Genomic DNA, 12,955 nt, shown 5'->3' on the forward strand with positions numbered 1-12,955 from the left:
ATATATTGGTGAGACCCAACGCAGACTGGGAGACCGTTTCGCTGAACACCTATGCTCCGTCCGCCAGAGAAAGCAGGATCTCCCAGTGGCCACACATTTTAATTCCACGTCCCATTCCCATTCTGATATGTCTATCCATGGCCTCCTGTACTGTCAAAATGAATCCAAACTCAGGTTGGAGGAACAACACCTTATATACCGACTGGATAGCCTCCAACCTGATGGCATGAACATTGACTTCTCTAACTTCCGTTAATGCCCCTCCTCCTCTTCTTACCCCATCCCTGACATATTTAGTTGTTTGCCTGTTCTCCATCTCCCTCTGATGCTTCCCCCCATTTCTTTCTCCCGAGGCCTCCCGTCCCATGATCCTTTCCCTTCTCCAGCTCTGTATCACTTTCGCCAATCACCTTTCCAGCTCTTAGCTTCATCCCACCCCCTCCAGTCTTCTCCTATCATTTCGCATTTCCCCTTCCCCCCACCACTTTCAAATCTCTTAGTATCTTTCCTTTCAGTTAGTCCTGATGAAGGGTCTCGGCCCAAAACGTCAACAGTGCTTCTCGTTATAGATGCTGCCTGGCCTGCTTTTTCCACCAGCATTTTGTGTGTGTTGTTTGAATTTCCAGCATCTGCAGATTTCCTCGTGTTTGCTCAGTATATTTTCCTCTTTTTGCACTACTTATTATTTTTTTAAATATATACTTGCTGTCATTCATAGCTTTTATTATGTATTGCAATGTACTGCTACCACAAAACAATAAATTTCACGACATATCCCAGTGATAGTAAACCTGACTCTGACTCCGTTTCTCTGAGGTGCGAAGGAAACATCTAATTGGTAAATTGAGATATTTGGGACAGTTATTGTTTAACGTGGAAAGCTTGTTAGGATATCTCTACTCCCGTAACCTATACAGGTGCGTTTCTGACACTCCGAAAAATATTAGACTTCCTGGTATTATTTGAGTTTGTTTTGGGGGGAGCGGGGATTTACTGAGTATGCGGTAATCTCTTTGCTCCTCATTCTAGTTCAGTAGGTGGCAATGCACGTTATGTTGGTCTGCCAAACGCGATGAAACTTCACAAGAAGAAGAAGGTGACGTTCCTATGAAGGAAGGCCACCTCTAAGTTGAGTATCACCAAGAGAAAGCAGGTCCGTGTGGGAAGGACGCAACATACCGAAACCTACCCGGTCTAACGACAGCCTCCATGGCCGACGCACGAGCACTGTCGCCAACGTGCCAGCGGGACGGGGGGGGGAGTGGGACGAGCCGGACCAACTGAGCATGCGCCTCAGGCTCAGGCGACTGGTGCGTGGTTACGTCACGGGCAGTGGCGAGCGGTGAAGATGTCGTGAGGGCGGGCAGGACGGTAGGTTGTTGAGGGTGACTATAGCGGGTGTTAAACGGGAGTGGGAGGGTTCCGGCATTATTCTCTAGTGCAGTCGCCGAGTATCACAATCCCTCCAGCTGCAACCATTGTCCTCCCTTTCCCTACAGACCTCGCCCCCCCCCACCTCGCTGTCCTTCCTGTTGCCCCTCTTCTTCGCTTCCCCGTCCACGATACCCCTCCTCACCTCCGAGTCTTCCAGTCCCCACTGCGTTGGTCTCTCCTTTCTGTTCTTTGCCTTTCAACCCTTTCTCTCCGAACCTTGTATTGCTTCCCATTGCATCCCATTTTTTGTTGTCTTCAGATTCTTAGTTAAACTATCTAGATTCCTATCATTTGCTCGATATTAATCCTTATGTCTTGCAAGATCGTAGATCCCTATTCTTAATGTCGACCCTGTCTCATACCAAGATCCTTCAGTATAATAGGAACTTTTTGTTGCAAAAGTCTAATTACTTGCTTTCATTTTGGATCTTTACTTTATTATCTAAAGCTTATCTTAAATGGCGCTCTTATACAACAAAGCCTAAATCTCACCAGGCAATATTCTGTTCTAGTAGAGTTACTTGGGAGTAGATTTGTAACACTTGAGCTATTCATTCTGTGCCACAGGAGTGCACAACTGTTCTGCAACTTAACCAATCTACTGTAAAGCTATTCATTAGATTACTGGGCCCCAGAGGATCCAGAAAAACTACGGAATAGTCAATGGTCTGTTGCTTTTCTTGGATATGTTTTACTGTCACTATTTAGCTCAGGATTTTATAACATCTATGAATTATAAATCGATAATTGGTTCGCTTCAGATAAAATTTGGAGGGGCGATACTTTATTAAAAATGTATAACCACCTGAATGTATTTTAATGAAAAATAAACTATTTTCAATGTAAATTATCCAAATTAAACTTTAGTAAACCAAAGTAAATTATCCAAAGTGCTGTATGAGGTAATATTGTCATGGTTTCTTGAAATAACCAGGAGACGCAGAAGATTCTTTGAGAAATTTAAGCCTTTATTTGCAAACAAAAGCTGCGACAATTAATGAACAAGTCACTAACAGCCCGCTGAGCCTAGTTCACAGTATTCTTTATAGTAATTTCTTATCTTAGTTTCATTAGCATACCCTCGTCACCTATCTCAGTTACATTAGCATACCCTCATCACCTATCTCAGTTACATTAGCATACCCTCATCACCTATCTCAGTTACATTAGCATACCCCGTCTCCTATCTCAGTTACATTAGCATACCCCGTCTCCCATCTCAGTTACATTAGCATACCCCGTCTCCTATCTCAGTTACATTAGCATACCCCGTCTCCTATCTCAGTTACCCTATCCGCTTGCAACGCTTATCACCAGCACATTGGTGGCGAATCGAGAAGCTAATATTTCTGCTCAGTAGCCCATACTTGCTCTAGTCTACTCCCTGGAACACGTGTCCCCCTTCCTGGTTTTGACTGGTCCCCATACCATCACACCACTCCATAGCCCATACTTGCTCTAGTCTACTCCCTGGAACACGTGTCCCCCTTCCTGGTTTTGACTGGTCCCCATACCATCACACCACTCCATAGCCCATACCTGCTCTAGTCTACTCCCTGGAACACGTGTCCCCCTTCCTGGTTTTGACTGGTCCCCATACCATCACACCACTCCATAGCCCATACTTGCTCTAGTCTACTCCCTGGAACACGTGTCCCCCTTCCTGGTTTTGACTGGTCCCCATACCATCACACCACTCCATAGCCCATACCTGCTCTAGTCTACTCCCTGGAACACGTGTCCCCCTTCCTGGTTTTGACTGGTCCCCATACCATCACACCACTCCATAGCCCATACCTGCTCTAGTCTACTCCCTGGAACACGTGTCCCCCTTCCTGGTTTTGACTGGTCCCCATACCATCACACCACTCCATAGCCCATACCTGCTCTAGTCTACTCCCTGGAACACGTGTCCCCCTTCCTGGTTTTGACTGGTCCCCATACCATCACACCACTCCACGATCCCGTCTACCACCGTTATCTCTACATGCTTACTTTCACTGTTAGCTACATTCTTAAGGCACTGATGCGTTCAATAGTACAGGGGCAATACAGAGATTACATTCTGGCCAATAAATTAGATACATAGCAAATAGCAAACACAAGGCTGGTTACATACCGAGTTTTGGTTACACAGTGAACAATGCGACTTTATTCTCCAATATAATCTGGTGAGTGACTGCATCATACTTACCTGTTCAGATGTTTCTTCAAAGTCCACATGAAGCAACTTACAATCAGTAGATTTTGTCCCACCAGATTTCAGCATTGATAAGTAATGGTATTGCCTTAATCCCATGTTTTCATAAAGTATTATTACTTAATTTAGACAGTATTATAAACGAGCATGCAATGCTTCATTCTTTGACTTATTAGGAACAGGACTACCATTTGTGTACCATACAGTGTAGTAGTTCTGTCATCATTTGCCTTTCCAACTATTATGCCCATTTTAACATTCTAGCCTTTGAGTTAGAAGTTTCTGGGTACAATTCCTATTCAAAGTATTTAAGCACATGAATGAAGTTGACATACTGTTGCATAACTTGAGGAATGCTGTTTCAACATGGTAACGTAGTGTCACCAGTGACCTGGGTACAATTTCTTCTGCTGTCTGTAAGGAGTTTGTACGTTCTCTCCATGACTATGTGGGTTTCCTCCCACATTCCAAAGACGTACAGGTTGGTAGGTTAATTGGTAACATGGGTGTAATTGGCAGGTGGCAGGATGAAGATGTGTCTCTACCAAAGGAGTTGTAAGGTGCTTCCTTCTGCTAACCTGCAGGTCACCCTTGGGCAAGGTGCAGCACCTGCCTAGCCTTCCCCCGGATGGATATTGCTACAAAGGGAACAATAGCACTCAAGAATTAAATTGTTAGCCGGGGGGTCAACATAATCTGCATTGATCTTCACATAGAGACAAAGTGTAAATTTTGAATTAATGAAGATTTGCTAGCGATTTGCCTAACCTAGGTCAGTTTATTATCAGTCAATTGTATACAGTTTTGGTCACCCTGTTGTAGGAAAGACGTGGTTAAACTAGATAAAGTTTTACATGATGTGCCAAAACTACGCAAACTTCTAAGCAAGTAGAGGCACTGTTGTGGCTTTGTGATGATACTTAATGTGCCGGCATTTCTGCTTTGAAAAGTTCGGGTTTCCACAGTGAAACATTCCTTATCGAAGCTGCCCACTATCCTTTATGCCAGATCTCATTCAAGGAAAATACAAAGAGTGCATTCCTGAGGCATCAGTAATGGGGGGAAAAGGGTACATACCCCACATTTTGTACAATTGGTTTGGGAGCCTACAGACAGCATTTGCAAAACAGCTGAGTTATCCTTCCATTAATTAACACTTACATATTGAGTTACAGTAAGACTACACAAGCATAATTTAGACTAGGGGTTCACACATAACATAGTTGGACAATCCACACCAGAGTTGCAAGAAAAGAGCTACTACTTTTTAATCAGGGCAGCGATCAAGATTTTGAACGCAGAGTTTCACAAAAGTTTTTCTGATTTGAGGAGCAACCAATCAGCAAGAGGGATTCATTAGAAAGGGCCAGTAAGAATAATGAAGTGCAAACAGAGTGGCTATTCCTTTGAGTGTGCCAGTCTTTAGAGTGGCTTTGCCTCATCAGGCTTGGGTGAGGTAGATTGTCTTAGAAGTTTCACTCTCTCTCCCCTTCTCCCCCTCTCCCTCCTTATTTGTTCACTCCTCATGTATTAGTGCATAGTATAGTGAGAAAAGCTCCGGGTCAGAGTTTTGTACTGAGTGTGGGATGTGAGAAGTCTGCACCAGGTGCAGCTCGATTACCTTCGACTCATACAGAAGATTGAGGAGGCGATAGATAGGAGCTACAGGAAGGTAGCTTGCAGGAGACAGGTAACTGGGTGACTGTCAAGAGAAAGAGGGAAATGCACAGCCAGTGCAGAGAACGCCTGTAGCCATTCCTCTCATTAATAAGTATATAACTTTAAATAATATTGAGGGGGACGACCTACCATGGGGAACAACATTGACTCAGTCTCTGGCACTAAGTCTGGTGCTGTGACTTAGAAGAGCAGAGAGGTGAAGAGAACTGCAGTGTTGATAGGAGATTCTGTAGTCAGAGGAGCAGAGACAAGGATCTGTGGGTGCGATAAAGACACCCGGATGGCATGTTGTCTCCCTGGTGCCAGGATCAGGGATGTCTCTGATCCGATCCATGGCATCTTAAGGGTGAGGGTGAGCAGCCAGAAGTCTTGGTACATATTGGCACCAATGACATAAATAGACAAGGTGATGAGATCCTGAAGAGATATTTTAGGGAGCTTGGTAGAAAACTGAAAAACAGGACCTCCAGGGTGGTAACCTCTGAATTGCTGTCTGTGCCACGTGCCATTGGGGGTAAGAATAGGATGGTTTTGCAGGGGAATGCGTGGCCGAGGAGCTAACTGGTGCAGGGGGAAGAGGTTCAGATTTATGTATCATCTGGATCTTTTCTGGGGAAGGTGCAACCTATTACACCTGATCCTGAGGGGGTCCAATATCCTTGCGGGCAGGTGGGCTAGAGTTGTTTGGGTGGGTTTAAACTAATTTGGCAAGGGGATGGGAACCAGAGTGATGGTGCTGAAGATGAGGTTTGAGAGAGGCTGATGATAGGGCAAAACTGCAGTCAGCAGGATGAGTTGCAATGTGAAAGGTGAATATAGGACTAAAGGTGTTAAATTTGAATGTGTGCAGTATATGGAATAAGATCAATGAACTTGTAGCACAGTTACAGGTTGACAAGTATGATGTTGTAGGCATTACTGAATCATGGCTGAAAGAAGATTATAGCTGGGAGCTTAATGTCCAAGGATACACATTGTATTGAAAGGACAGACAGGACGGCAGGTGGAGTGGTGTGGCTCTGGAGGTAAAAAAAAAAATAAATTTAGGTCATTAGAAAGAGTAACATGTTAAATTATTGTGGTTAAAAAATGCTGAATTTCCCCATGGGGATGAATAAAGTATCTATCTATCTATCTAGAGCTAAGGAACTGCAAAAGTAAAAAGACCCTAATGGGTGTTATCTGCAGACCCCCAAACAGTAGTAAGGATGTGATCTACAAATTACCAGGAGATAGAAAATGCATACCAAAAGGACAATGTATAATAGTCATGGGGATTTTAATATGCAGGTAGATTGGGAAAACCAGATTCGTGCTGGATTCCAAAAGGGAGAATTTCTAGAGAGCCTGTGGGATGGCTTTTTAGAGAGCAGCTTGAAGTTGAGCTTACTAGTGGATCAGCTATTCTGGATTGGTTGTTGTGCAATGAACTGGAATTGATCAGAGAGCTTAAGGTAAAAGAACCCTTAGGGGAAAGTGGTCATAATGTGACCAAGCACTGCCTGAAATTTGAAAAGGAGAAGCTAAAGTCAGATGTATCAGTATTACAGTGGAGTAAAGGAAATTACAGGAGCATGAGAGAGGAGTTGGCCAGAATTGATTGGAAAAGAACACTGGCAGGGATGACAGCAGAGCAGCAATGCCTGGAATTTCTGGAAGCAATTTGGAAGGCACAGGATATATACATCCCAAAGAGCAAGAAGTATTCTAAAGGAAAGATGACACAACTTTGGCTAACAAGAGAAGTCAAAGTCAACATAAAAATCAGAGAGAGGGTATATCGTGTAATAGAGCAAAAATTAGTGAGGTTACTTGAGTGAGAAGCTTTTAAACACCAACAGAAGTCAACTAAGATCATTAAGAAGGTAAAGATTGAATACAAAAGTAAGCTGGCCACTAATATTAAAGAGGATGTCAAAATTTCTTCAGATACATAAAGTGTAAAAGAGAGGCAAGAGTGGATGTCAGACCATTGGAAAATGATGCTGGAGAGGTGTTAATGGGGGACAAGGAAACGGCAAATGAATTGAATAAGTATTTTGCATCAATCTTCACTGTGGTAGACACTAGCAGTATGGTGGAAGCTCCAGGTGTCAGGGGTCATGAAGTGTGTCAAGTTACTATTACTAAAGGCAAAGTTCTTGGGAAACTGAAAAGTCTGAAGGGAGTAAGTCATGGACAGATGGTGTACACTCTAGTGTTCTGAAGGAGGTGGATGAAGAGATTGTGAAGGCATCAGTAATGATCTTTCATCTCTGGAGACGGCTTATCTACAGATATCTACTTTAAGCCTACAGACTCTCACAGCTACCTGGACTATTCCTCTTCCCACCCTGTCTCTTGCAAAAATGCTATCCCCTTCTCACAATTCCTCCATCTCCGCCACATCTGCTCTCAGGATGAGGCTTTTCATTCCAGGACGGAGGAGATGTCTTCCTTTTGTAAACAAAGGGGCTTCCCTTCTTCCACCATCAACTCTGCTCTCAAACGCATCTCTCCCATTCCCCGCACATCTGCCCGCCACCCCACTCGGGATAAGGTTCCCCTTGTCTTCACCTACCACCACACCAGCCTCCAGGTCCAACGTATAATTCTCCATAACTTCCGCCACCTCCAACAGAATCCCACTATCAAGCACATCTTTCCCTCCCCCCCTTTCTGCTTTCCGCAGGGATCGCTCCCTACGCGACTCCCTTGTCCACTCGTCCCCCCCATCCCTTCCCACAGATCTCCCTCCTGGCACTTATCCTTGTAAGTGGAACAAGTGCTACACCTGCCCTTACACTTCCTCCCTCACCACCATTCAGGGCCACAGACAGTCCTTCCAGGTGAGGCGACACTTCACCTGTGAGTCTGCTGGTGTGGTATACTGCATCTGGCGCTCCTGGTGTGGTCCGACGCAGACTGGGAGTCTGTTTCGCTGAACACCTACACTCGGTCCACCAGAGAAAGCAGGATCTCCCAATGACCACACATTTTAATTCCACATCCCATTCCCATTCTGACATGTCTATCCATGGCCTCCTCTACTGTCAAAATGAATCCAAACTCAGGTTGGAGGAACAACACCTTATATACCGGCTGGGTAGCCTCCAACCTGATGGCATGAACATTGACTTCTCTAATTTCTGTTAATGCCCCTCCTCCCCTTCTTACCCCATCCCTGACATATTTAGTTGTTTGTTTTTTTTTCTCTCTCTCTCTCTGCCCATCACTCTGCCTGTTCTCCATCTCCCTCTGGTGCTTCCCCCTCCCCCCCTTTCTTTCTCCCAAGGCCTCCCGTCCCATGATCCTTTCCCTTCTCCAGCTCTGTATCACTTTTGCCAATCACCTTTCCAGCTCTTAGCTTCATCCCACCCCCTCCGGTCTTCTATCATTTTGCATTTCCCCCTCCCCCCACTACTTTCAAATCTCTTAGTTTCTCTCTTTTCAGTTAGTCATGACGAAGGGTCTCGGCCCAAAACATCGAGTGCTTCTCCTTATAGATGCTGCCTGGCCTGCTGTGTTCCACCAGCATTTTGTGTGTGTTATTCAAGTACTGGATTTTTTTTAAATGTGAGATAAATACCATTGTCCTTTCTACCTCCTTTCCTCTGCTCTATTCTGTACATCCAACTGCTTCTGCATTTCACTTCTCCAGTAATTATGCAGATCAAACAGTGCTTTTTTTACCTTTTACCGTTTCCACTAATACTCTTTGCCTGATGAAACCATCTGGAGGGAAACACTTGTCTCCTCCCTTTGTCCATTTCACCTACTCTCAACATGTTCTGCATTGTCAGGGTCATGGTGTATAAAATATGTATGTCACTGTCATTCCCTTGGGGAGTAGGACGGAGTCTGGCACAATCCTTTGATGGAGCTCCGCTGCCATTTTAGTTGTCCTCACACACCGATTCGCACTGAGGAATTCCTGTTGTTTCCTACAATGGTCTTTTTCCCTGTCCTTTTCATGGGACTCAAATCTACAGGCAGGGCTCAATCTCATGGGTATCTGAATCAGGACTCAAATCTCCAACTGCTGTGGCTCTTCTGCCAGGACGTGGTTCCTTTATGGGGGACTCAAACTTCTATTTACAGTTGCTTCCTTCTTTGGCAACCGATGTGATGGCCTACTTCAACTATTCTAGACAGAAAGAAATTTGAGTTCCAATAACAGAGTTATTGCTACTTGCTCAATTGTGCACTACCACAGACTCAGGACAGATTAGCCACAAGGGCTCAGTTTTGTTGCCTATATAGCAGAGACAAAGGCTTTCCATCTCAGTGGAATCTCCAAGAAAACTCATTGTCAATTAACTGAACTCTTCCATCCAGTAATCATTTCTTTTATGTATTAAGATACAGTGCGGAATAGACCCTTCCAGCCCTTTGCTGCACAGTGCAGCAGTCCCCAATTTAATCCTAGCCTAATCACAGGAGAATTGACAATGACCAATTAACCCACCAACCGGTACATCTTTAGACTGTAGGAGGAAACCAAAGCACCATTTCCCAATCCAACTTTATTTACTAGTGCACAAAGAGAACAGTACAGTCCCATTGACTGTTTGAGAATCTTGTACACTTCATTTCATTTTAAAATACAAATAAAAGAAATCCCCAATCATGATTTAGACTTACAAGCGCTTGTGACCAATCGGAACCATATTTAATCTAATCGAAACAACCATTCATATCTTAGTTTCAGGGAAGAGTCATTGTCCTTTTGGATGTTTGCTTATCCCTCCTTAACATCTTTATCTTGTCTGGTCTGCTGGATCTGGCCATGTCGTAATATCCTACAATGTTCTCAGGGGAATTGTCACTTCCAAGGATATTGTACTGTACATCTGCACACTATTTTGACCGTAGCCATGCCTTAGTTTCCACAAAACATCATGCTCTCACACACTCACACTTGTAAAGAATACAGATGTCTTTGAACAGCTTCCTTTTGTTATTACCCATTTTCATTCAGGGCTATCTGTTGTAAGACTGCAAAGATTGGATCTGATTTGATGGTTTTTTCCCCCTGGTATTCTGGTCAATATACACTCAGTGACCACTTTATTGGGTACCTTCTGTACCTAATACAGTGGCCACTGAATGTATATTCATGGTCTTCTGCTGCTGTAGCCCACCCAATTCAAGGTTCGATGTGTTGTGTGGTCAGAGATACTTTTCAGCATGCCACTGTTGGTACACATGGTTATCTGAGTTATTATCACATTCCAAAAAACTTGAACTACTCTGGCCATTCTCATCTGACATCTCTCATTGACAAGGCGTTTTCACCTACAGAACTGCTGCTCACTAGATGTTTTTTGCGCCATTTTCTGTAAACTCTAGAGACTGTTGAATCCCAGTTTCTGAGATACTCAAACCACCCCATCTGACACCAACAATTTTTCCACAGTCAAAGTCACTTAGATCACATTTCCTCCCCATTCTGACAACAACTGAACCTCCTCCTCCTCCTCCTCTTCTCTTCTGAATTTTAATGGTGGTTGGCAGTCCAACTTAAAGGTGCATTACCGCCACTGTGGTGTAGATAGTTGGGAAATAAAACCCCTACTAATTCTTTATCAAATGAAAGCTAAACTACCCTAAAAGCCCTATAGATTGTAAGTAATGAAAGACAATACAGTCAGCCCTCCTTATCCGTGAGTTCTGCATGCGCAAATTCAACCAACCGTGAATCGAGAAAACCCAGAAGTGCTCTTCCAGCACTTGTTGTTCGAGCATTGTTTGCCTCGCGGCTTGTTCATTCGCTACTTTGTTCCTGTGAAAAAATGGCTCCTGAAAAGCGATTAGGTGGTCAAAGCAATCCCTCAAAGGCCAAGAAAGTATCTCTCGCCGAGAAAGTAGAAATATTAGATCTTTTAATGGCTAAATTATACGTTAGATTGCTGCTTTTGCCTTGTGTTAGCCTCACTGAAGGTGTGTGGCTTTCTGCTAATAAGTTATTTTATGCTTAGTTTGATCTTTAACAGTTGACTTGTTAATGAGCACTACCAAGTTAGTCCCTTTGATGTGAAACTGGTGTTCACATGGACTTACTGAGGTGAAACTCTGATTCCTGCCTTTTGGTCAGAAAATACTGCTGAGGGATTTGAATGCTTGTGAATGTTTTTGACATTTACAAGCTTAAAATTTACTAAACTATTATTAAAAATCAAATTTAAAATAATTAAACTTCAACATTTAAAAAATTTTAAAGCAATTGTGTCCACACAATTCAAAATAATGTAACTTGTCTATCTTGTTTTCTGAATTCTCGTCATCATTGAAAGGAATTAACTTGTACCAGGTCTAGATGGTTTTGGTGCTGGTATTTCCAAACAAACTCGAGGCCTAATTTTGATTGATCATAGACAGACAACTTATGTCTGATGGCCCTTATGTGGTCCAGCACTTTGGAACATTAAAAGGCCTTCAACCTGAAACATTAACTCACTTTGCCTCTCTTGACAAAACCACTGTATCTGCTGAGTATTTCCACCATTTCTGTTTTTTTTTTGATTCAAGCTTTACTGTCTTTTTTTTTCTTGTCAGTGAAACTATGCCAAAAGTTTGCATTGGCTTCAACAGCTATAAACCAGTACAAAGATAAAAGAACAATTCTGCTTAAGTGTGAGGAGCAAACAGATCTCTTCACGTATCTTGATGAAGCTAATTGTTTGTTCTTTCCTGACAGGTTCCAATTCGAGTTGAGTGGATCAGCTGCAAATAAAATATGTATTTAATTGCCGTGAACCATGAAGGTCCCAAAAATTGCATTTGTTTTGGTCCTTTTCATATTCCTATTCCTGTACATCTATCAGAAGAAACCTTTGCAACGAATACAGAGTGGACTTGGATTTAATGTGCAGATCACACGTGAACAACCTGTTCCTCAAGCCTTCTATGGAATTATGTTTGATGCTGGCAGCACTGGGACACGCATCCATGTTTTCAAGTTTACCCAGATGGCAAATGGTAGGACTTTTGTTAAGCTATTTTGTTACATAGTAATGGTATGAACATTAAAGGCACTGAATAACATAATCCCTTCTGTAATGGTTAGTTGTGATTAGAAACTGTTAATCATGCTGTTATTTGCATATCATTTGTGTTTTGTCACTTCCTATTAAGAATATGAGAACCATCTACGGAGTTGGCAGATTATTTCTGTGACAATGTAGGTTTGTTCTGCATGATTCTCCTACATCCCAAAGACATGCAGGTTGCTAAGTTAATTGGCCTCAGTAAAATTGCTCCTGTAAGTGGTAGAATTTGAGAATCTGGGGAGAATTTCATTTTGTATCTTGCTGTGACCAAATAGGAGCATGGATTCCTCATGTGTCTCACAAGGCCCATTCCACGATTAGATAAGATCGTGGCTCATCTTGTGCCTCCTTCGCTTTTGCCACCAATCCCCATATTCTCCAGTTCTCTTGCCATTGAAAAATGTATCTCTCTCTGAATGACTAAGCTTTCATAGTGCTCCAAGGTAGATCAAGAATTGGAATAATATATAAATCTGTGTAAAGAAATTTCTCAACATCTCAAACCAAAATTTATATACTGCCCTTTGTGATCTTAGGATCTCCCAGCAGCACCAGACAGACATTTTAATTTATACTACTTTAAATGTGACCAAATAAATTGTTGTGTTTA

The 12,955-nt window shown here is 43.0% G+C and overlaps 1 protein-coding gene across 2 annotated transcripts in view; it reads left to right on the forward strand.

The window, feature by feature from the left end:
- Positions 1-1,316: 1,316 nt before the first annotated feature.
- entpd6 (ectonucleoside triphosphate diphosphohydrolase 6) overlaps positions 1,317-12,955 on the forward strand; it is a 66,344-nt gene continuing 54,705 nt past the window's right edge. For both annotated transcript variants that reach the window (XM_073051489.1, XM_073051490.1), the window contains exons 1-2: positions 1,317-1,371; positions 11,994-12,274. In XM_073051489.1, coding sequence (XP_072907590.1) covers positions 12,055-12,274 — 220 coding nt within the window. In that variant the 5' untranslated portion in view covers positions 1,317-1,371; positions 11,994-12,054. The remainder of the gene's footprint in view (positions 1,372-11,993; positions 12,275-12,955) is intronic.

This window comes from Hemitrygon akajei, chromosome 7 (assembly GCF_048418815.1).
Source record: "Hemitrygon akajei chromosome 7, sHemAka1.3, whole genome shotgun sequence".
NCBI classification, from domain to species: Eukaryota; Metazoa; Chordata; class Chondrichthyes; order Myliobatiformes; family Dasyatidae; genus Hemitrygon; species Hemitrygon akajei.